This window comes from Tigriopus californicus, chromosome 1 (genome assembly GCF_007210705.1).
Source record: "Tigriopus californicus strain San Diego chromosome 1, Tcal_SD_v2.1, whole genome shotgun sequence".
NCBI lineage: Eukaryota > Metazoa > Arthropoda > Copepoda > Harpacticoida > Harpacticidae > Tigriopus > Tigriopus californicus.
This window is the reverse complement of record NC_081440.1, coordinates 5,753,612-5,775,004: the sequence shown is the minus strand read 5'-3', so window position 1 is coordinate 5,775,004 and position 21,393 is coordinate 5,753,612. Positions and strand designations below refer to the sequence as shown.

At 42.8% G+C, this 21,393-nt stretch overlaps 1 protein-coding gene across 8 annotated transcripts in view; it reads right to left on the bottom strand.

Annotated features, from left to right (window-relative positions):
- The window catches only part of LOC131885561 (RNA binding protein fox-1 homolog 2-like), a 98,587-nt gene that overhangs the window by 56,946 nt on the left and 20,248 nt on the right, over positions 1 to 21,393 (bottom strand). For 4 of the 8 annotated variants that reach the window (XM_059233645.1, XM_059233714.1, XM_059233637.1 and 1 more), the window contains exons 1-2: positions 5,860 to 6,236; positions 4,224 to 5,748 (exon numbers count right to left, since the gene is read on the bottom strand). The exons of 1 other annotated variant lie outside the window; for it this stretch is intronic. In XM_059233645.1, the coding sequence (XP_059089628.1) occupies positions 4,224 to 4,496 (273 nt within the window). In that variant the 5' untranslated portion in view covers positions 4,497 to 5,748; positions 5,860 to 6,236. Of the gene's footprint in view, positions 1 to 4,223; positions 5,749 to 5,859; positions 6,237 to 14,379; positions 15,359 to 21,393 lie in introns of those variants that run through there. 3 more of the 8 variants (XM_059233670.1, XM_059233722.1, XM_059233653.1) reach the window with 3 other exon arrangements.

The following is a 21,393-nucleotide window of genomic DNA, read 5'->3' as shown; positions in this document are numbered from 1 at the left end:
AAGCTGCCTGCCCCTACGTTTTGTACACACATACAACTTTTAGAAGCAAAGTAAATGTACATCAACAATGATTAATGCTCGTTGCGAATTTTGTTTTGTGTTTTCAATATCTGATGTCGAGAAGTTCGTATTCACTCCACCTCCGAAAGAAAAGGAAAAAAAGAAGAAGAAAAACATTACCATAATTGATCTATAATACCATAACTTTATCCAAAGCAACGTGACACCTATTTCTCCATTTTTTATTTCTTTGATTTAAAAATATTGCATTACTTTCTGCAAAAATTTGTGGAAAGTGTCTTCCTCAACACTGAAAATCTTGCTTCCGCAATGAACTAGTCTTAAAAATTGCAATCGAGCAGAAAGAACAATGTCATGGCATCCATTAGAGTTTCTAAATGAAGTAAGGTTATCTAAGTTACTGATTGAGGTCAGCCTCTATTATGCATACCTCATTCAGTTTGAGCCCACGTGTCCCTGTGAGAAAATCCAGGATTATTAGGCTTTAAGCGAAGATGATCCTTACATAATTACCGTTCCCTAAGACTACACCTCAATTAAGCTCCTCTGCCCTCTTCAGCCTTTCCAAACGGATTACTTTCAATAGGTTTGTTTGATCACGGCAAGGTAAAAGGATATGTAAGAACTTTTGACGCAAGAGAGAGGAGCGTGGAGTCGGGAAAATTTCAAAGGAATGTGGAATATTTGACCGAAAATCCCGGAATGTGCGACGACATTTATTGCATAGTTGTTGCAAACCTGTTGGTTGTGTGTACAGCAACAGTTTAAGTACAACACTGACGAGTACAGCCCTTTCCCTTTGACCTTTGTGATGACGACTCTTCAAAATCAAAGGTATTGAATGATTGTGCAATTAGGCGAAAGGACACCGGTCGGCCATGCCTGGCCCTAAAGCAATCTATTTTTTTTCTATTTATGGGAATTGTACTTATTAGATTGAAATCGTAAAACAAATGTGTCTTTGATTGCAATAACTTCTCATCAAAAACTCTCATCAACTTGATCTCTGTGATAATATGGTATATGTCAATAATTTAAACGCAGCAGACAAATAGGAACTAGATTTGGAAATCAAAACTGTTATTAGCCAATTAGTGACATGAGACAGTGAAAACATGTGACTAAAAACATCAAATAGAATGTACAATCTGGTCCTAAGAAAACGAGTCAAAAGAGTATAGTACTTGAAAAATTACTAAGCTCATCTTCGAATTGATAATTTCAAGTTGACACAGAAAGGTAAAATACTATTCATCCAAGATTCCCTTAGAACATTTTACTTGGAATTTGGATAATAACAAGATAAGTTCCAGACGATTTTCACATAATTGTGCACAGAGATTGCTTCCAATTTGCAGCAGGAAACTTTGCCAGATCTTAATTGGATCTAAAATGGAACTGGCTCAATTGCAAGACGGACTGTGGTAAACTATAGTTTTCTCTTCGAGAAAATATACAAGCGTGATCGAGAAGATACTTTTTTCACTTAAAAAGTTGAGAAAAGAAACTCTTGAAAAGCCAACCGACTGCGTCTTGTAATATGCTTCGTTTTGTCTCATTTGGCCTTTAGCTTTGTTTAGAATTGGCGAATGAAACACCGTCGGTGTTGTTAATTTTTCCCTCAACAACCAAGTTAACTTGAAAAATGTGCCTTCAATGTTTATGACTGAAATGTCGAACAAATATATAAGCAAATTCACGCGCTACCATTATTCAATTCCATTACAACTTGCATTTTAGGGTGAGCGCCTTTTCGTGTCAAAGATGAAATCCAACATCATTAACCGAAAAGCCGAGAACAAAGGCGTGATTTTAAAGTAGATGGCACGCGTACTTAAATTGTCAACACTTCAGAAGAAGGGTTTTTCATGCAAAATGAAATGAAAATGATTTGACCATATTGTAAGAGGAGAGAAAACTAAATAAAAAACGCACTTAAATAAGATGTTTCATGGCAGATTTGGACCGAAACTGCCTCCAATCAGGTAAATTCAAATTAAAGAGGTCAAATTCGGATTTTTAATAAACTTACAACTATAATAAAGCCTCAAAAAAGTCTTGTTCTTGAAACAAACGTTATTTCTAGAGCAGCTTTTTCGAGATTCTCTGTGCCGAGGATTTCCAAGTTTGATGGAAAAGATTGATAATTCTTCTGATGGGGATGTGAAAAAGATACAAGCATCTCAATTTTTAAATACAAATTTCAACCGGTCCTATACTCAAAGGATAGTTAGCAACCTACATCCGTCTAAAGTCATTTAATTAGTTATGACATAAACAAAAATAACGGGAAAATAATAAAGAATGGCAAATCTCTCATATATTGCCACTTAGAGATTACATTCCTGCTAACGGGTAAACAAGCATTCACTTTTCACTTACCACGGGTTCCCCTCCCAATGTACTTTGAGATAGCTCAGCTGCTTAGCGCCCATATGAAATCATTATCTAGACAACAATGTAGTATATAGAAAACATTCATACCTGCAAATGAAAAGAGAGATGACGTTAGTAAACACACACGGAAAAAATAGAGCCATCATTAATTTTACGTGTGGACTTATTGAGCTTCTGAAAAGAGACGCACCTCAAACAATGACCACAACTAACGCTTTACCGGAGTAACATATCAACATATATTTTGATAGAAACCATAGTCTGACGTGCGCTTTTCCAATTGACTAACGCCTCATTCTAAGCAAATCATTCCTAATGTTTTTGATGGCTTCTATTCTTGTTCAGAAGGAGCTGATTGTGAGTCAGGAGAAGTCAATCCAAAGTCAGTCCCAAGCACCAAACTGGCAACCTCACCAAGCACGATTGGGTGGCGATATGGGAGCTTTATAGAGTCAAAAACCTTTTCTTGGCACCAAAACTTAAGAGTCACTTGGGAACCCTAACCACTTAGCCGTCGGAACGAACTTAACCATCTCTCATGGCTTAACGTCCTTAACTCGTACCCGATAGGTTAAAATGGGCAAAATACAACACTCGTGGAGGATTGTGAAGAAACCAAAGTAGTAAACTAAAGCTGGATCCTTGGATACGGTCGTCTCCTCTCCTTTCGTCTCACCCGTCTCACCACGGTGGTAAAAAAGCCTCTCAAATATTGAGAAAAATACGCAAATCCATGTTAACAGTCTTCCATCTCGCAAAACATTTTGACCTTATTGATTTATTGTATTATGGCTAAAATTTAACGCTCATATGGTGAATAGCTACCAAGATTTGTTTGGATACTTCTGACAGACTTCAAAAAGGCTTTTGAACCACTGTGGCAGTCTTCTCAATGGTGAGACGAGAAGGGTAAGCGGATCATCGAAGAATCCAGCTTAAGTCTTCTCTGAATTGATAAGTGCCATCAATTAAGAACTTCGTTTTGAATTTTAGGAACTGACCTTCAGATTGCCTCGTGTTGAACGTGCTCAGTTCTGCCAGACCATAAACATCTACAGTTTTGAAGTCGAGGATCCCAAAAGCCAACACTCCTAATCAGAAAACAAGTTCATTCCTTCGTAATTTCAGAAAAGAAACATGGATAATTGGCAACGTACAATATTACAACGAGGCTCTTAAAATGTAGATAAGTGTGACTTGAGGTGTCCTTGTCAATATATTTCATTGTTAAAAACACACTGACATGACCAAATGACGGGACACGAGGAGCTGACTAAGAACTTTTTGACATAATTATTTCATTTTAGCCAAACTACCTTAACCTTGGACAAAAGGTCCTTTAGGTGGTAGCATTGAGCTTGGAAGGATGATAAATTGTTGAAACTTTGTAAATATAAATTGTTTGTCACAACACCTGAAAAAATGGTGATAAACAAACTGGCGGTGTTATTTTCTTAAAACTTCATCTCATCCAATTAAACCCAAGCAAGCCAAACCTAACGCACGAATGCCTGGCATATGGATGGAGACGCTAGAGGTCGAGGATTAACTTTATTATTTTTTAGTATATTTATTTTTTAGTCAACTCAATTACGGTGTTCAAATGTCAGTTCAATCGAACGACCGGATCACAAGTGTGAGCCCTCTCAAATCTAACTTGATAACCGAATGTTTTGCAGATCAAGATAGTTAGAAAAAATGATAGTAAGATAATAACAAGTCAACGAGGCTTTTCAAATTAGTATCATTGTGTTATGCGAATCATCATGATGCCTTCCATGAGTAACACCAAATTCGTCCATTACCCAAATATCTCGATTTAGACCCTCCCAATCGCCGTCAATGGAAGCTTTCAAGAGCTCTCGCCGCCACGTCAAGCGTTCACGAATATCCAAGATCTCTTGGGCCAAATGCGGCCAACGGTCAATATCGAAACACGACGAGCTCGTGGAGCAGGGCGACGAGGGCGCCGAACCCGAGGACACGGATCCTCGCGAGGATGTCAGCGATCCAAATCGAGGACGCGTGCAGGGTGGACGTCGACGGCGAGGCACACCGGAAGATGACACATAGGCCATTACACCGGATCACGGGCACAACACAGAACGGGACAACACGGATCACGAATACCAAAATCGGAGAGGATGGACGGAAGGCAAAGCTCCGGAAATTAAGTGTTGCCATGTGATTATTGAGTTTATTATTTATTTAGGATTAGGTCAGGCTTGTATGGCTACCACCTTAGAGTATATATCATACATCATAAATAAGGTACTTATTGTTAGAATAGAGCATGGTGCCATATTTTTTGGATAAGTCATTTAGGTAATACAGATTCTTACAAGCAGTGGCATTTTAGACTTGAATTTAATTTTGAATTGATGGGTTGCAATGGTTTGGTTATGAATTCCAATGTGAACGTTTAAGATTGTATTTTTGGAAGAGTCTGGCTTCGCAAGTTTTTATTGGAAGTTGTTCTCCGCTCTGCCATGTCAAAATCACGCACATTAGGGTTCAATTAAGGTTGCAGTTCTCGTGGTTTTAATGGCCTTGGTCTAATGGCGGTCCTCAAACTGGCATTAAGAAGCCACATTAGGAACGCTAGGCCAACGTCGTTTTGATGCCAAAACATTTTTCCCGCCCCCGTTCAGCTTCTTCTGACCGGTTCTTCGAGCCAAGTAAACCAAGGAGAACCGGTTAGCGAGCTCCTGGACTGACCTCGACAGAGTGACCGAAACTGCGCGAATGGACTCGTTCATTTCAGACCAGGATAATGGAACATCCTTGTCGGAAAGATAGATTGCAGTCAGAAGTTGCCTCCTAAATCTATGTAGAAAAATTGCTCATGTTTTCAACTTTTATAATCCATGAACAAGAAAGTCCAAATTTTAGGGATAAGCTAAAGTAATCATTTTGATATAAAAGTGGAATCCGATTCATCCTTACGCTTAATAATCCTACAGATCTATTCCATGATGGCAATTAAAAGTAGTGCTACAAACCTCGACAAAGAATGTGCTTTCTTGTTGTTTCCAAAAGCCAAAAACTCGCAACCACAGTAACATGATGAAGATTTTGTGATTTCATATGATCGTGCAATTTTTATAATATTAGAAATTGTCGGTCGTCGGCGGAAGTAATTGGGTCGTTACTTCACTAATGCCCGCCGCGTTGGCCTTCTTTTTGGAATGACTTGCCGATTCTGGCAATTTCCCAGAATCAGGATTATAAGTGAAGCCAATGGAAAAGAGGCCCTATCCTTTATGGGATCGGGGTTACCAAAGTCATGGGAAGGAAAAGAGTCGGTCCATTTGAATGATGCTACCAGTACTGAAAGAAGAGTCGAGATGTTAAGGAACCACTTGGGAACGCAGGGGCTTCCCACAAACTTGTCTTTTGGACCTAGGCCATGCAATCGCCAGTCAGTGTCTCCAATCTTACTTGCATATTATACTGGGGCTGATCTCCCAAATCAGCCCCGTAAGTCGAGAATGGCTGTGGGGGAGCTCGGTTCCCGGCAATCCAACGGTTGGCAAGGACTTTTGGGTCGGGTCTGGCCCTGTTGGCCGATGGCCTAGCTTTTAATCCGGTTCCCTCTTCCAGTTTGACCAAAAGGTACTTGCTTTCCCCTTGATTGATGATCGAAGTCAAAATAGTCAAAACCATGATAAACAATCCGAGGAAACCATTAGACATCATGCTGATGATGTGAAACTATTGGTAGTAGATAGCAAGTGAGATGGGTCTTAACTGTCAGGATTAGTGTGACACTCTGAAGGGCTAGATAAAGACTGGTGAATGCAAGTAGATTTGATTTACGAGCGTGTCAGGAAGAATGATCCTTTGATGAATGGATTTTCTTCATCATTTATTTGACCAATTTATCAATCTCAAAGATACATGACCCTCAGATTGGTCATGGCAAGGAACCACGATTTTTGACAGGTCTTAACGCGAATCATTAACATTGAAACAGTGGTTGGAATATAACGTCGCTGTTCATGGCACACTAGACGGGCCTTACTAAATGAGAACCTCCCTGAGACAGAAATTGCAGTTTCGTCTGAGACCAGGGTAGCTTAGTTAACTGGTAATTGCTTCGTGGTAACTTCTTTTTCAATTCTTACTCAATGTAAATGTTACTTAATTTCCCTTTGTGGATAAACCAAAAAAACAGTGTCATCAACTCAAAATGAAACTACGTCAAACAAAAGTACTTAACCACATCTTTCGTGTCAGTCATAAGTGTCTGTAAACGTAATCATTTTCAGAGGAACAATGCCAGTTAAAAGAGTTCAAGAATGCACGATGAATTTATTCTCTGAGTGTTGAACTTTTCCAAAAAGATCATATCATTTCACATCACACGATTAGTGACATCCTCGAAAAATGTGGTTGTTCCTTTTCAGAGGAGATAAATGCAGCTTGCATTTCAATTCGATCTCGAATTCTTGACGGCCAATGGGAAGTGGAAGGTGGGTCAAATGTCGTTCATCAGTAATAGAAGTTCATATTATATTGTGGCAGGTCCCCAAGGTCCGCACCATACGTGTTAACGGGTCCACTCAGCCATCGGGCGGATCTGACTCTGGGGTCGACTTTGGCACGTCCTGTCAGCCTGTCAGTGTTTTCATCAGCGGGAGATATTGGGGCGGCTTTTTGCTCGTGGGAGGGCAATAATTTGACCAGTAGGTATTTGCCTTCACTGAGGCGTGCTCCCAAAAGGATGGTGACCACGCAAGACATAAAGAACCACAACTTTGAAGCCACCATATGGTGATAGTATTTACTGGTTTCTCGGAGTAGGTCTATGTACCTACGTATCTACGTCGGTATGGTCTTGAAACCGTGAGATGGTCTCCTATGTCAGGGAAGGAGAGGTACGCAAGTTTCTGTCTTGCCTGGGCTCGAGATGAGTTCCTCTGAGGAAATGAACTCCGTTGGGATTGAGCGAAAAAGTACGCCTAAGAGGATACGACGAGGTCGAATGAAAGGAGAAGAGAAATAGGAGAACTTGGAGAACGAAGGGCGTTGGACCGGAGGGAACAACGACGTCTTCGACGGCGGTGTTCAAGTTAACGTTTACAAGTCGTTTGTCATGATTAACATAGGAGCTGATTTATGGCTGGCTTTCCACTTGGAAATTATGCCTACGCTTTCTACAGTATATAAATACTTTCGGGCTCGGGCAAACACATAGCCAAGTAAACGTGGTCCCCAAGACGACATTTGCCTTGAATTGTGGCTTACTTAGAAGTAGAACCTCCTTATTTCCCGTTTACATTACTCCATGGTTTCAATTCACAAAGAACTTTGTAGGCTATTAAACAAATTGAGAGTCGATGACTTTAGTGTCAGCTTGAGGAGCATTAATGAGTGCTTTCAATTTACTTGAATGATGATGATTGAGGGTTTCAAAGGCGAGACTTTCCTTTGCACGAACACTAGCTTCAAAGTTGTCTTTCAATGTTTACTTGGGTAAAGGCCATGGTAAAAAAAAAACTTTTTTCCCCAAAAAGTTCTCCATTTTCGAGGTAAACGGAACAAAAAAATCTCTGGTTTAGTTCCCTTCTAACTTTTGGAACGATATTGGACAATCGTGGACCACAACGTAAATGATGTTCCTGCCCTCCGAGGACAATGACTCAACAAACAATCAGCTGCAACTAGCCATTTTTTATCAAATTTCACAAACAACTAACTTTTTTTCATTCAATGAAGAACAACCCCAATTTGGTATAAATAATCCGTAAATCAAGTCCTCCGTAAGTGGCCGAAGTGTCGCTTTGGTAATTCAAACCCGACAAATATTTTGAGCCCGCCAACACCGAGGCTAAGAGAATTCTAATTATTCATTGAATCTTCCCCCTACGAAGTGTTTGTTTGAATTTGATTATGCTCAAACAGAGCTTCCTGTAGAGGAAATACATCCCACACCGTCTATTCTCACAGACAATTTACGAGCGTGCCCTGCCAACACTCGAGGAGAGAAGGCCAATGCTATGAAATGCTCATGTTTCAAAATGTAATCTGAAAATGACATCAAGAAACATTCATTGTTCCATTTAGCATCGTGACATTTTGGGTGAGTGTGAAAACTTTGCACCGGTGAGGGACGAATTAGTGCGTTGATTAATTGGGGGAAAATTAAAATCCAAGATCAGCAAGAGTCTCCCACCTCAAGAATGCGGCAAATGATCCTAGGATTAAGCTCTCATGCAACATCCCAACGGAGTTGTGAAGAGGGTAAAGGGGAATCTGAGAAAAGGGCGGCTCAATGGGCACCCTTTCCGTTAAAGGATTTTGAAGCCATTAGGGAGGTGTCCAGGTCAATGGTTTTGCCACACCAAAAGGTAGATAGAACTTGGCACGTTTGCTTTGGATTAACTAGGAAAAGACAATAAATTTCCCCAGACTTGCCCGGGTATCTCTTTGGAACAGCTCTTCGTTCGAAGCGTTCCTAAAGAAAAAAGGCATGACTCAATTGGAAGGTAGGTCTACGTTGTTAAGCAGCGTCTCCTCTTTGTCCGTGTTAGTGCTCCATACATACATACGGACGGACGGACGGACGGACGGACTGTACGTGAGCACCAAAGCTTGCTTGGCTAAAGTCGTCAAATCTGGGTTGTGCGTGGCGCTTATTTTAATGCTTGGCATTTGCTCTTTTTAAAATTCATAGCGTGTTCCATTTCCTTGGGTGGAACAACCCGATCGAGAGCGCGTATTTTGACATCGCATTCGTTCTGCTTCGAGGCTTGCTCTCGCCTAAAATCCGGATGAGTTTGATGATGTGGCTAATCCACCCCGAGTGTCCCAAGGGACCACCAAAACCGGCCGTAAATTCTCATTTGAAACCTGATGAATGACAATGTTTTTTCAAACCATCCAGTGTGAAAATACAGGGAGAACGAAGACTTTCTGTTGGTGACGCATCCACTGTAGCTCAATTTGTAGTTGATCCTCGCTAGAGGGAAAGGATTTGAATGGCCTTGCTCTTTAAAATAAGCATTATGGCAAGAAGCTCTAGAACGTCACTCCTTGACTCGATTCAAAATCTTGTGGTAATCAAATAGATCAACAAACGGGCAGCTGTCAGTGGACCCTTCCTATTTCTGTTCGTGGCCCAATGGTCCATATTCTTGATAACTCGTTGAACTACTTCCAATGTGGGCGTAGTACTGCACACATGAATTTGCTTGTTCAGAGGCAAAATCATGAAGAGAATCTTCTCATCATCGTACGAAACGAGAAGTCTTTCACATGCAATGATTGTCATTTAAATGGAGGGAGATGACGAAGAAAGACCTCAAGGAAGTTGGCCTTCGGACTCGCCCAGGAGAAGAAGGCTTTTGAAGGTTTTTCAAGATAAACATGGAAGACGCCTTGCTTTGAGTCCACATTTCCATTCTTAAGTAGTCACATCCCAAAGGAGAGAAGAAGGCCTACATTGTATTTATTCTCGGAAGAACTAGAACGACGATGCAAGGAACACCGGCTAGCCCACGCCCTGCACTATCCAACTCTGCTTCACTACATTCAAGTGAGCGAAGTGCAAAATTCCTCCTCTCCCTTTGCGATTCTCGATCTATTTCGTTCACTTCTTGACTTTGCTCGTGATGTCCTGGGATGGCGAAAACAATAAAAAGACCCCATGAGATGGGCACTAACATATATTACGCAAAATTCTCTATTCATGCTCATTGCCATTCTTTCTTGATCGTTCGAAATGTATTTTCAAGCAATCTTTTTCACTCTGATCTTGTCCCTGGCATACGGCCACTCCAAACACCGTTTAATGACAAATATTTCTCGTACCTGGAATGGAAATGGAACGGGAGTAAATAAAGAGAATTGGCCTCACCCTGTTTGACTTCAAAAAGGAATAATATTATACAAAACGATGGCTAACGTTAAAAATGCACGGAAGTGACTTAACGCGAGAAAAGTTACTAGAATTTCGATCCTGTCAATCTTCTTGATATGCCAAGTTAGTCTGACGGGTAGTTGGAGAACTAGCCCCAAAGCAAAAGAAGGAAGGAACACGACTGCAAGAGGGAGAACATGAGGACCAAGAAGAAGTTGTGCGATGCCAAAACTTTTTATTCTCTACAAAATGGGAATGGGCTATTTGAGCACACGTACCCACGAAATAGCACAGACCATTGCCTAGTCTACAATGTTTACAGAAAGACTTCTTTGAATCAGTCGCTTTTTGAAGGTGCCAATTCGCCTTTTAGAATATTTTCTTTTGTTGGAACGTGCTAAGGTCGGACAGGACAAACGACGTCGGAAATCACATCTTCCAATTTTTTCCAAAACGCAGGATCTTGTCCATATCAGATTGATTTTCCGTCTGGGTGTAAGGTCCTGGTGGAGAATCGAACCGGAGAGCTCTTTCACTTTAGAAAACTGCGCTAACCACTACACTACGTATACTCCCTGGAGAATTTGTTTGATCCCGATAGACCTTTGTGATAAGGACAGGCTTCATTTTCCTGGTTAATCTATAGACTGGAATGTTCCAAGAAGTCCACTGATATGCTGCCCTCCCTTCATATTCGTGAACCTTCCCAGTCGTTAGGGTAAACGGGACTAGATTTGAGGTAGTATGTGCACATGTACGAATGTGGAGAATGAGTGAACCAGAATCCGAAGGAAAAGCTCAGCAAAAAGCCAAGAGATGGCGAGGAAACCAAAGCTCGGAGGTAAACTAATGTTCCACGAGCTCTTCGATAGGTAGACACTAAATGTGCATTACGAAAGGGACTTCCTTTTTCAATCTTGTTCCCAGCACTTTGACCCAAACCCCCTCCTCATCTTCTCGTCTTCGTCCCCGCGTTTCACTATCCCTTGATGCTCAACAAGGGACCCATAATCGGGCGGAGAGTTCTGTGTGTTGCTGGTGGCTTTCGTAAAGTGAACAAGGACATCTTTCCCAAGATGAGGGTTGAAAGCCAACCCATGGACCAGCCACTATACTAGATCTGACGACGACGAGAAGATGTCCCAAAATTTTCGGAACATTAAGTTATCATGTTGAAAAGTTGGCCAAGAAAGGAAAGATAGCTCTCTGGTTGGTTTGGCCCGAGAGCCGTTTCACCTTTAAAAGAGACCTATCCAATATGATCCACCTTGTTTGGTCGTTATATCTAGCTCTTCACATTTATAACCTGACATAAACAATGGTTATTCGAGCATGCATGTGAAACAAAAATGCAGAAATTCTGACCAAGGAAACGACCTTTGACACGTCTAAAAAGGCTCTTCAAAATACACGGATAGCGAGTGAGCGACGCCTGTGTGATTCTCTTAATAAGTCCATAAGTGGCGAGAATTCGAAGAAGGCGAGTAGTGCACTACATACAATGTATATAGAACCGAGAGAGTGTGAGTGTGCACTAAGTTGAGGTGAGAGTGGAGGATGGAAAGAGAGAAGGGGAGAAAGAGAGAAAGGGAGAAAGAGAGTTGGAACGAACTCGAGTGGCAAATGGGAGAGGCGTCTTCTTTTCTCAACTCGTTAAAACTTAAAGTGAACTACAGAATGCAGCATGTGGAATATGAGAACCAAGACAAAGAGAAAGAGATAGGAAATCATTCCTGTGGTATCCAGGAGAAACGGCGAACCTCCGTACGTCCACATCGCTTTTTGAATGGTTGGTGGAATAAGGAGACAGAGGACTCTTCAGTCACAAGGGGAAAGTCCTATCATAAATCATTTGGAGGAAAAAGATAGGCTCAATGACTCCTCTCTCTCTCTCTCTTTCTCATTCCCTTTTGCTGTCGGTGCTGTTCGCTTAAAATGCTCCACATATGCTCCCAGCTGACTAGTGCATAACAAGTAGGCTCCTAAAGTCCCGAAGAATTTGAAATTCTCTAAAAATGATGAAGAAGGAGCTGCTTCCTCATATTCGAAATCCCCCTCCAGATGTTATCCATCTCTTGAGGGCTGGCAGGCTCAAAACAAACACATTCCAAGAAGGAGCCCGTGCATCTGTTCCCTCTTCACCGGTTCCAACCAGAGCCACAGCCTGTCCCATCACCAACCGCCGTGGGATCCACTTCATTTCTGAGTCTTTCTACTATAGGATACGAGGCACTGACTGAGCTTGGACTTGAGGAATGAGCCGTCGCTCTTCCCCTTCACAGACTATTAAAACTTCAACTTTTCCCTACTGGTCTCCCGGACTGAGGAATAAAATTCGCTTCACTGGAATGTATGGTGGGCTCCTTCCCCACTGGCTAGTGCGGCTCCATCTACTACGACTACTAGCATTAAATTAGATTCCAAAGCGTTCTAAGGACGAGGGTCTATTTCAAATTAATCACTCGTAAGTTTTCGTGGTGGAAGTCTTTTCCCCCCAGTTTTGGGCCATGGTGGTTAAAGCCTACCCCTGAACCTGATGGGGAACAACAGACCTCGAGGCGATGTACGTACAACTACAGTTTTCTGCACTGTCGATGGCTTTGAATTTTTGGGAAGACACAAGTGGAACTTTTCTCGTTGGCGAAAATGTTAAATGGATAGGCTAGGAAATTACCCGGTTTACCACGCTCAGTCTCCTCTTTCCTTCCTTTTTCTTTGCCTGAAGTTGTTCTCGTTTGAATGGATGGCGTTGGCGGGAGGAAAGCAGACGACCAGTTGGTTGTAATGGTTTGAATAGGAAGGGTGTCAGAAATCGTTCCCAACTTTGGCACAATGCCCCATAACTTCAACTGGGAATGGTTCCATTGCGACAGATGATGTCTAAAGAGCTGAAACCTGCCATATCTCAAGTTTCTGGGCACACGGTTCCGTCCCTGTCACTGCAAATGATCCAACTACTTTAGCTACAGTGCCTAATAATGATAACCTTGCCTCGATCGCTTGCATGTTGTGTTCCCATGCAGTATCAATTAATTAGCATTGCCTCGTCCGTCCGTCCGTCCGTCCGTTCGTTTGTATTTACTGTTCTCGTGGGATAGGCAGCCCGGTTCCACGAGGTCAGTGGGCAGCTCCTCTGATCCCTTTCGGCATTACAATATGGTCATCCATATCCCCGCCCCCCCTTTCACTCTCCTGATTATAGATGTGGAGGCTTTTGGCTCTAATTAGCAAGCAGGTTGGAACCACAGCTCACAGCCTTGTACCACGTATATCAGGGTTAGACTGACCCATAACCCAAGACCGACCGATCTCCACGAACAACGGTCAGACGCGGATCCATTTTGACATCATTATCAAGGGCCTTTTCTTCCTACCTTTTTGGATCATTCTTGTACAGGGCAATCGACCGTTTCAATCAACCTTGATGTTCTCTATTCCACGCGTATAGTGTTTCCAAAGATTGTTCCTGTGTTTAAGTTTCGAAACTGAAGACTTGTTGGTCAAGATAAGAAAAAAGAAATTGCAGCCAGTCTTCCTGCACGCTCAGTTAAACATAAATTGATGGCCAGTCCTTAGTGAACGTAGCCTTTCCAATAACCTTTGGTTCGTTAACTTTATAGCCCATCGTTTGAATATTTCCCTTCATGATTGTAATGAATGTTTATGGATATCATAGAGTGTGCGCATATGTACCATAGACACAATCTGTTGCAGAGCTTACATAATCTGAATGAAGGATGTTGAGAGAAAGCCCAAGAGCGACAGAGAAAACCTCAACTGGTTGGAGGAATAAATCAATATGGAAATGAAAACATCAAACAATGCCGATCGAACCTCAAGCTTTCAGGGATTTTGAAACAGATTAAGTGCGACCGACTCCAGGAAACCAGCTGAAAGCTCACCCAACCTCAATCGTGGAATAATTTCTCTTTGCCCATAGTGAAATGCTGATTTGAAACAAAAGAGCTCGGGAAGAGAAGAGCTCGATTACTCGGCCAAGATGGCCCCTATCTATTCTTGCTCCTTCAACATCCAACTGATCTATTGGCAATCATCGTAAGTGAATCGGAAATCAATTGTGCAGCACTATTATTTACCTCCATTCCTGATGTGGACACAGGGTGCGGCAAAAGACTCCTCACGGTCATACCGGGTGGAATTCCCCCTGGAAACCCTGCAATCATGGCTCCTGTTACGGGCGGAAGAAATTGTGCAGAATTCAACATAGTCACGATTACCAAACACTGAATGTCCTTTGAAGGTGCACTTTTGGGTAAAACCACTAAATCCAATCGAAGACCTGTCACAAAATTTGGCCACTTTTGGCTCACTTGAAGGAAACGGACGGCAAACTTACGCTCATGAATTGAGCGGTGTCAGAATCAATTTCAATGTTCGTGGAACATTTATCCTTGACTGCAAATGTTTTGGTTGGGCTCCGGAGGAATTACAAGGCTTTCAATGCTTCGCTAGAAATAACCCGCCCATGGGTGAGTCAGTCGCAATTCTTGTTGTGAAACACGTTTGCTTCGTTTTTTACTTCAAAAGTTGCCACGAAAACGACAATCCTCATAACTGGATAACTTTTGGGAACGATCAATAAATTTGATAGCTAGATTGGCTTCCCAGTCCCGAAAAAGCCTTCCGTCAACAAAAGGCGCAAGTTTGCCTTCGTAACAACTGACCACCAAATAAAGGATCCGATCGATGACACTATAGTTATTTATCAACTAGGGCTCGGCAGAAACACATTTTGACCGATGAATTCACTTTTACTGGTTGGAAACTTGTTGGTCAAAGTCCACGATGATTTGCTCGAGATCACACTTTCAGTTTGTGTGTTTAGGATCCAAGATCATAACAAACTAAAGTCTCTCCTCGTCTGTCTTTCTTTTGGTGTTCTCCCTCCTTTACTCATTGACAGAGGGGAAGGGAAAGAAGAAGAGGCGAAGGAAGAGGAAAAAGAGGAGGAGGAGAAGGAGACGAAGAAGAACAAGAAGAAGACCGGAGGCTTGCAACACCACTACCACAACTAGGAACACCAACAACAACGCCACCACCACCCACTATCACCACTTGTCGAGTGTTGAGCCTTTGCTGTTCCCTCTATACATACGTTCAAAGCCTCGTTGCATGGAGCTAAAGTTCAGGCAAAAACCCGAACTCTCAGAAGTAGCACGATATTCTTCGTTATTCGCTTCTTTCGTCCAAAAGGCCAGGATCCTCGGTTCCACTACATGTGTATACTCATACTCACAAACAGAGCTCGCACGATGTGCATGCACTAGAGTATAGTAGTATACAGTAGTACATAGAGTAGTCGGCAAGACGGAAGAGAAGATCGGGGGAATAATGCCCCCTTTTCAATTGGGCGACGCCAGATCTTTTCTCGTAGATGTCTTCTATAAGCTAAGGATGGAGACAAAGAAACCGGTCGTCGAGAGAGGAATATCTCTCATCTTGAAGGTCCAATTGCTCGCTCCAGTTTGGAAGAGTGTCTGTGCAAATAATTCTCACTTCAATCAACTGGGTCCTGGAGTTTCTCGTTCCTTTCGCAAATTTGCCATGTCGGCATTTGCAATGATCTCCAACAGCCTTTACTGATCTCTGGGCCCATTGACCCAAATGAATGAGCACTAAATCATTAAGTCAATTTGATCCCGCATGCGGTAGATCATTTGGAGTTTGAGGTCTTGGGAGAGCTGTCGTACATTAGGAAGATTGGGATGGAAATTGATGTTTGTGATTCAATCCCTGCAAACTGCCCATATCTTACTTGAGCACAACGTACATCCACATCTCGCTCGCGTTTCCAGACAAGTTGGGTCCCTCTTTCCTACTCCCTTTCTATCGTTTTTTTTCTATCGTTCGCTTCTGGACTGTTTGCTTCATGTGAGGGAAAAGCACTCAAATGTGGGAGGGAATAATTTTTCATCATTTCAGATCTCTTGATGAACACTCGAAAGCATCATATCAACTGACACACGCGGACCAACTAGCTCAGTGAGTCCAAAATGGATTACAAATCCCAGTCAATCCGAAGGGATAGCTTGAGCTGCTCCGAAAAGTCTCCACTGAGAGGAAACAATTTTAAGACCAGCAGCAACATCCCTTAAGTAAGGGGAAAAGGCAGAAGCTTTTTGCATGCAGATGAAAGGAGGCTCCCAAAATGACCATGATTGTGCTCGAGGCTGGTTGTTTATCATTATCAAGTCCATGTTCCAAGGCGTACCATTCATCTGTCCTTTGGCAACCATCCCCAGTACCACTGCCACATTGAACATACGTCGAGTGATGCGTGTCTCGGCTTTGCTCCTACTACTACTACAACGAACCAAGAAGAATAGTAGTGGCTCCTGGCGTGGGTTGAGCATCCTTGTCGTAAACAACCGTTCGGTGGGTGAGCAAAGCCCACATGCTTGATGGAAGATTCAAGCAAAACTTATGAAGATTAATGATTTCACTTAACTAATTTTAGGTACTGCTGGATAGAGTTTCGCGTTCCCTCCTAATAGGTATGTAAACAAGTGTGCACCGATTGCGCATGAAACGTATGTATGTACGAATAGTACAATACCCAGTACTAATAGAAGCGTAGACCAGAGCCCTAAATCGTTTCCCTGTTTACGGCCAATCCCCATGTGGATTCGTCGAGCTATCAAGTATTCATATGCACCCAGCAGCATCTTACCCGAGCCATTACAATCATTCCCTCTCGTGAATATTTAAGATGAGCAATCCGACATCGCAACCACAAAGCCCCAACGACCTCAATCATAAATGTGTCCAATGTGGTACAATTGGGATTGTTGCTGGAACATACAGTGCTCTTTTTACAATCCTGAAGAGCTAAAGTGCTTTCTGTACCGTACAGTAGATCGAAGTGTCTAACAAGAAAGGCTCATATACCAACGCTTGGTCCACTGTCTTGGACCAAGGTTCCTCGATGTCATAACTAGATTGTCTTGAAAGCTTTTTGCTCTGCCAACTTATTACCCGTCAATCAAAAGAAGTTTTACTACCTCGGTAGGAGGATCTACGTACAGTAGGAGGAGAAGAGGAGGGAACAGCCCATTGAATGCCTTCCCTGTGCTCTTCGTAAGCTAGCCAAGAAGTCTGCATTCGTCCACTCACATGAGTAATCCAACGTAATAGGTTCTCATTCAATGCATGCTCTTGGCCAAAAGCATTCAACAGATATATTGGAATGTCTTTGGAGCGGCGGCCTTTCTCTTGTTAGTGGATAACAGCTCAAATATGGTGCTTCTCTGATATGGAACACAACGACACCTACCACTCAAGTGAACCGAGCAAGCATTGACCAGACATGGAGCATATGTTCTGATATGTTTATCATGGCATGTGTGTACGCTACTCTACGGATGAAGGCGCACTTCATGTGAAACGAGCTTCTGGAAAAGATGTCCATGATCGCATTGGGTCAAAACGTCAGTTCCACGGAATAATCCTTTGGACGCAAGGTAAAAAACAATATCGGAATGCATTCTTTCTGTACTTGAGCATGCAAACCGCTATTGGCTCCACAGAGTGAGAAGGGTGGTCTGTTCGGATCAGCTCATGTTGTTTTAACATCCCCCCCCCCAGAGTATGTTTTGTCTTCACTATGAGTAGATGTTGCTTGGGTGGAACCAAGTCGTGCCTTGATTATGTGCAATAGATTGCGGGCTCACAATTGTTCCCAAGATCACTCAGCTTCATCACCACGACATCACGGAACGTGGTCTTTTTGCTTGACTACACACATAGACCCAAAGAGCCATTGGTTGTTGGTGGTTTGTCGCCTTTGCTTCGCTCTTGTCATGGCACATTTCCAGGCCTTTGTTCCATTCACTGTGGTGAAATAGTGGAAGAAGGAGCGCGGAAGGATAAGACGAAGGCGAACGAAGGACCCTTTTGGAAGGGAGCCTAACCCCCTCGAAAAAGCTCATTGTTTTGGTTGACGTTCCATAAAGCCCCCTCGTTCCCCACGGCTAGACATTTCTTTGAGGTCTTTCCTCATCGGCCACACATGTGGGAGGAGTGCTCCAGTTCCTGTTGAATGTGACCCTTGGCCGAGCCAACCGGCACGACAACGGTTATACATTCTTCCACTAGCTCTTCTTATTCCTCTAATTTGACTATTCTCTCAACTTTTCTCAAGATAAGTGCGTAAAACACCTTGAGTGTTGACTATTCCATGTGCCAAGGTGCTGTAAAATGTCTTAGGAACGGTGAATGGCTTTCATGCTTTCACATAATTGAGGATCCCAATTTCAAAAATTTCAACAAGACTTATGGGATCTTCTCACGCCTTGGGACATTGTCCCAGGGAGGTCTGTCGCTCTCTACTGCCCTGTTTTTTTGTATGTTATTATTGTCGCCTGTAGTATCCTGTGTGCCCTGGTGGGTTAGCTCATTCTTTCACTCTCCTCGCTCTCTTTCTGTTTCTTCTTTATTTTTCGTCCCTCTCTCTCTCTCTCGCTCGCTACACTATCCGAACATGTTCCACTTCAGTCTGAACAAGAGAGTAAAGCAATAGAACCTCACATTCTGACACTAATGCACTTACTTAGAATCTTGCTGAAAAGACATTTTGCATTGCCAAGCTGCGTATCCCGAAGAGAGATAGTAGATACCACCAGAGTAGTAACAGCAATAGCAGCAGCAACAGTTCCAACGACCCGTTCCACACTATATAGCACTACCATGGTGGCCATGGCCGGGTGGTACAATGGAATTTGGAACAAACTCTGTCGTGACTAACCCATTCAGGGGAGAGGCAAAGCGAAGGGATCCATTGGATGATGATGATGATGATGATCTTTTAGGAGAACTCCTCTCCGCAGAAGACAGTTGAGAGTTTATGGCCCAATCGCATTAGGGAAGGATGATTTCAAAGCATCATGTCAGAAAGCCCGATCTTGACGTCGTCGTCTTGGTGGGTTTGAAAATCTTCTGACTGGTCTCAAGTGAGGATTAGGGTGACGAGAGACTCCACAGCTTAAATTCAACACAGACCATTGGCCACTGCGAACATTTGGAGTCTTTCGCATGTGCCTACGTACATATCCCCCTGGACTGGAGATTTGAATATATGAATTCAGCTTGTGCAAAACCAACAACTACAAGAATTGGATGAATGCAATTGTTCTCAAACTAGGGGATCAGTGGGACAATTTAAATGCAAAACAGGCCCAAGGAGTGGCTGGACGATTCCAGCAGTCCACCAACCATTCTGAGCTCCGCATGTACTGCATACAGGGGGAGAAAAATGATGGAATTTTCGGTGAGCCACCACAAAAGAATGTACCCGAAAAAATTGTCAATGATGGAGACCGAACCATTTTTTCTTGTCAAAAAATACTCGCTCAAATAAAGCTCTGTAAACAGAGAGACCTTTACACAATGTACCCAAAAACGATGCTTTCCAAAGAAGATCCATTATCATTATTATCCTCCCTTTGAAGGTTGAAACAAAAGCCTGACAAAATGGGATTCTCAAGAAACAAGTGAGACTCTCTTTTCAAGGAGTGTTTCACGCGCACTCGCAGACAACAAACACATTGCTGCTACTACGTATAGGAAAAACTTCGTAGAATAATATTCTTGAGGATGTGATCGAGATGCCATTGTGAGTTTGGAACAAAAAAAATCGATCTCATCCATGGGGTCTTTCCCCCCTCTGCACATGTTGAATTGATTATCCGTCATTTGGCCAAACGCCTTGGAAATGGTTTTCATGGAGGAATTGGAGGTGTCTTTTTGGTACGAGAGAAAATAGAAATCTTCACTTTTTCGAGCCTGGCAAAATGGATTTCTTCCTCGGACCTCCCGTCCTCCAATCACTCGTTTTGAAAGAGAGCAGATTTTTTTTTCGCTTCCACCCAATCTAGTTATGGTGTGCCTAGATCCATTATGAAAGAACGGGAACTAGAGAACTCGAGAATTGCCAATTGTTTACTTTGGCAGATCCTTGTATGTATCCTGAATGAATAGGACCCGTGCAAGTCTTTGGCACGCTCGATGCCGTGCAGTTTGATGTTATGGTGACTACTAAATGCAGTACGTATCTAGATAGACCTGAGAAGTATTCCGGTTATATTGGCCTGACCAGTTAGTATATATTGGACCTCGAACCAATGGCAAGAAGGCGCCCCCTGCGCTTTCAAGAGGTCGAAAGTGATGCTGTTCCATGAAGAGAAACTTTCTTCCCCGTTGTTCCTCTCTTTTCCGTTCTTGGATTTCCATTGTTCGCCCTTTTCAATGGGAACTCGGGAGTCTCGAGTAGAGTCCAGAGACCCAAAGGCAGAATGAAACAAAATTATTTCCGATCGATCAATGCCAATGGAACAGAAAAAATGGAACAATTGGGGGCAAAAACTTTTGCCTCGGCACTCCTTCTTCCTTTCTCTTTGGCAGTGGAGCCCTCTCAATTCCTCTGGCGGAAGGTGACGACAGGAGGAAAGAGCCTTTTCTCACCACAAGACTCGTGTGTTCGTACGTGGTAGTCCTCGCTTCATCCAGGGATCGAAGAAGTTCCAGCGCATAAACAGATGATATCGGCCATTCGGGCAAGATTTGAACCTGGCCCTAGTCTAGGCCGAGGCCAGGATTGCTCTCTTGGGGAAATTCCTTCTCAGTTACAATAGAAAGTAGGTTTTAATGTTTGGCTGGAGCCTGCGACGGAATTTCCGCCATCAAGGATCTGCACAGACAAGGATCGTGATTGATGTCCCCTTCTCGTCTTCTCACACAAAATGAGCAATATCACCCGCTCGGAAAAGAACCTCACAAGATCAAAGATCCCTCTTCCACGGCCATTCAAAGAGCGTCAACAAGACAGCACCAAATACTACACACAGGCATGGAGTATTTCTACCAGCTTTGTGATAAAGCCTTCGTTTGACTCGAGAAGGAAGTCCAATTCAATCAAATATCACAGTCGCGAGGTCCTAAGAAGTGCATGTGGGCCAGGAATCCCAGGATCCCTGGACACGAAATGCGAGGAGGAGCCAAGGCGTAGGGAGAAGCACTGACAAATTAGTCGCAGTTCCGTCGTGCATTAAACGAAACGCATGCTTCATTTTAGAACAAGTTTCGAGTCAAGAAAT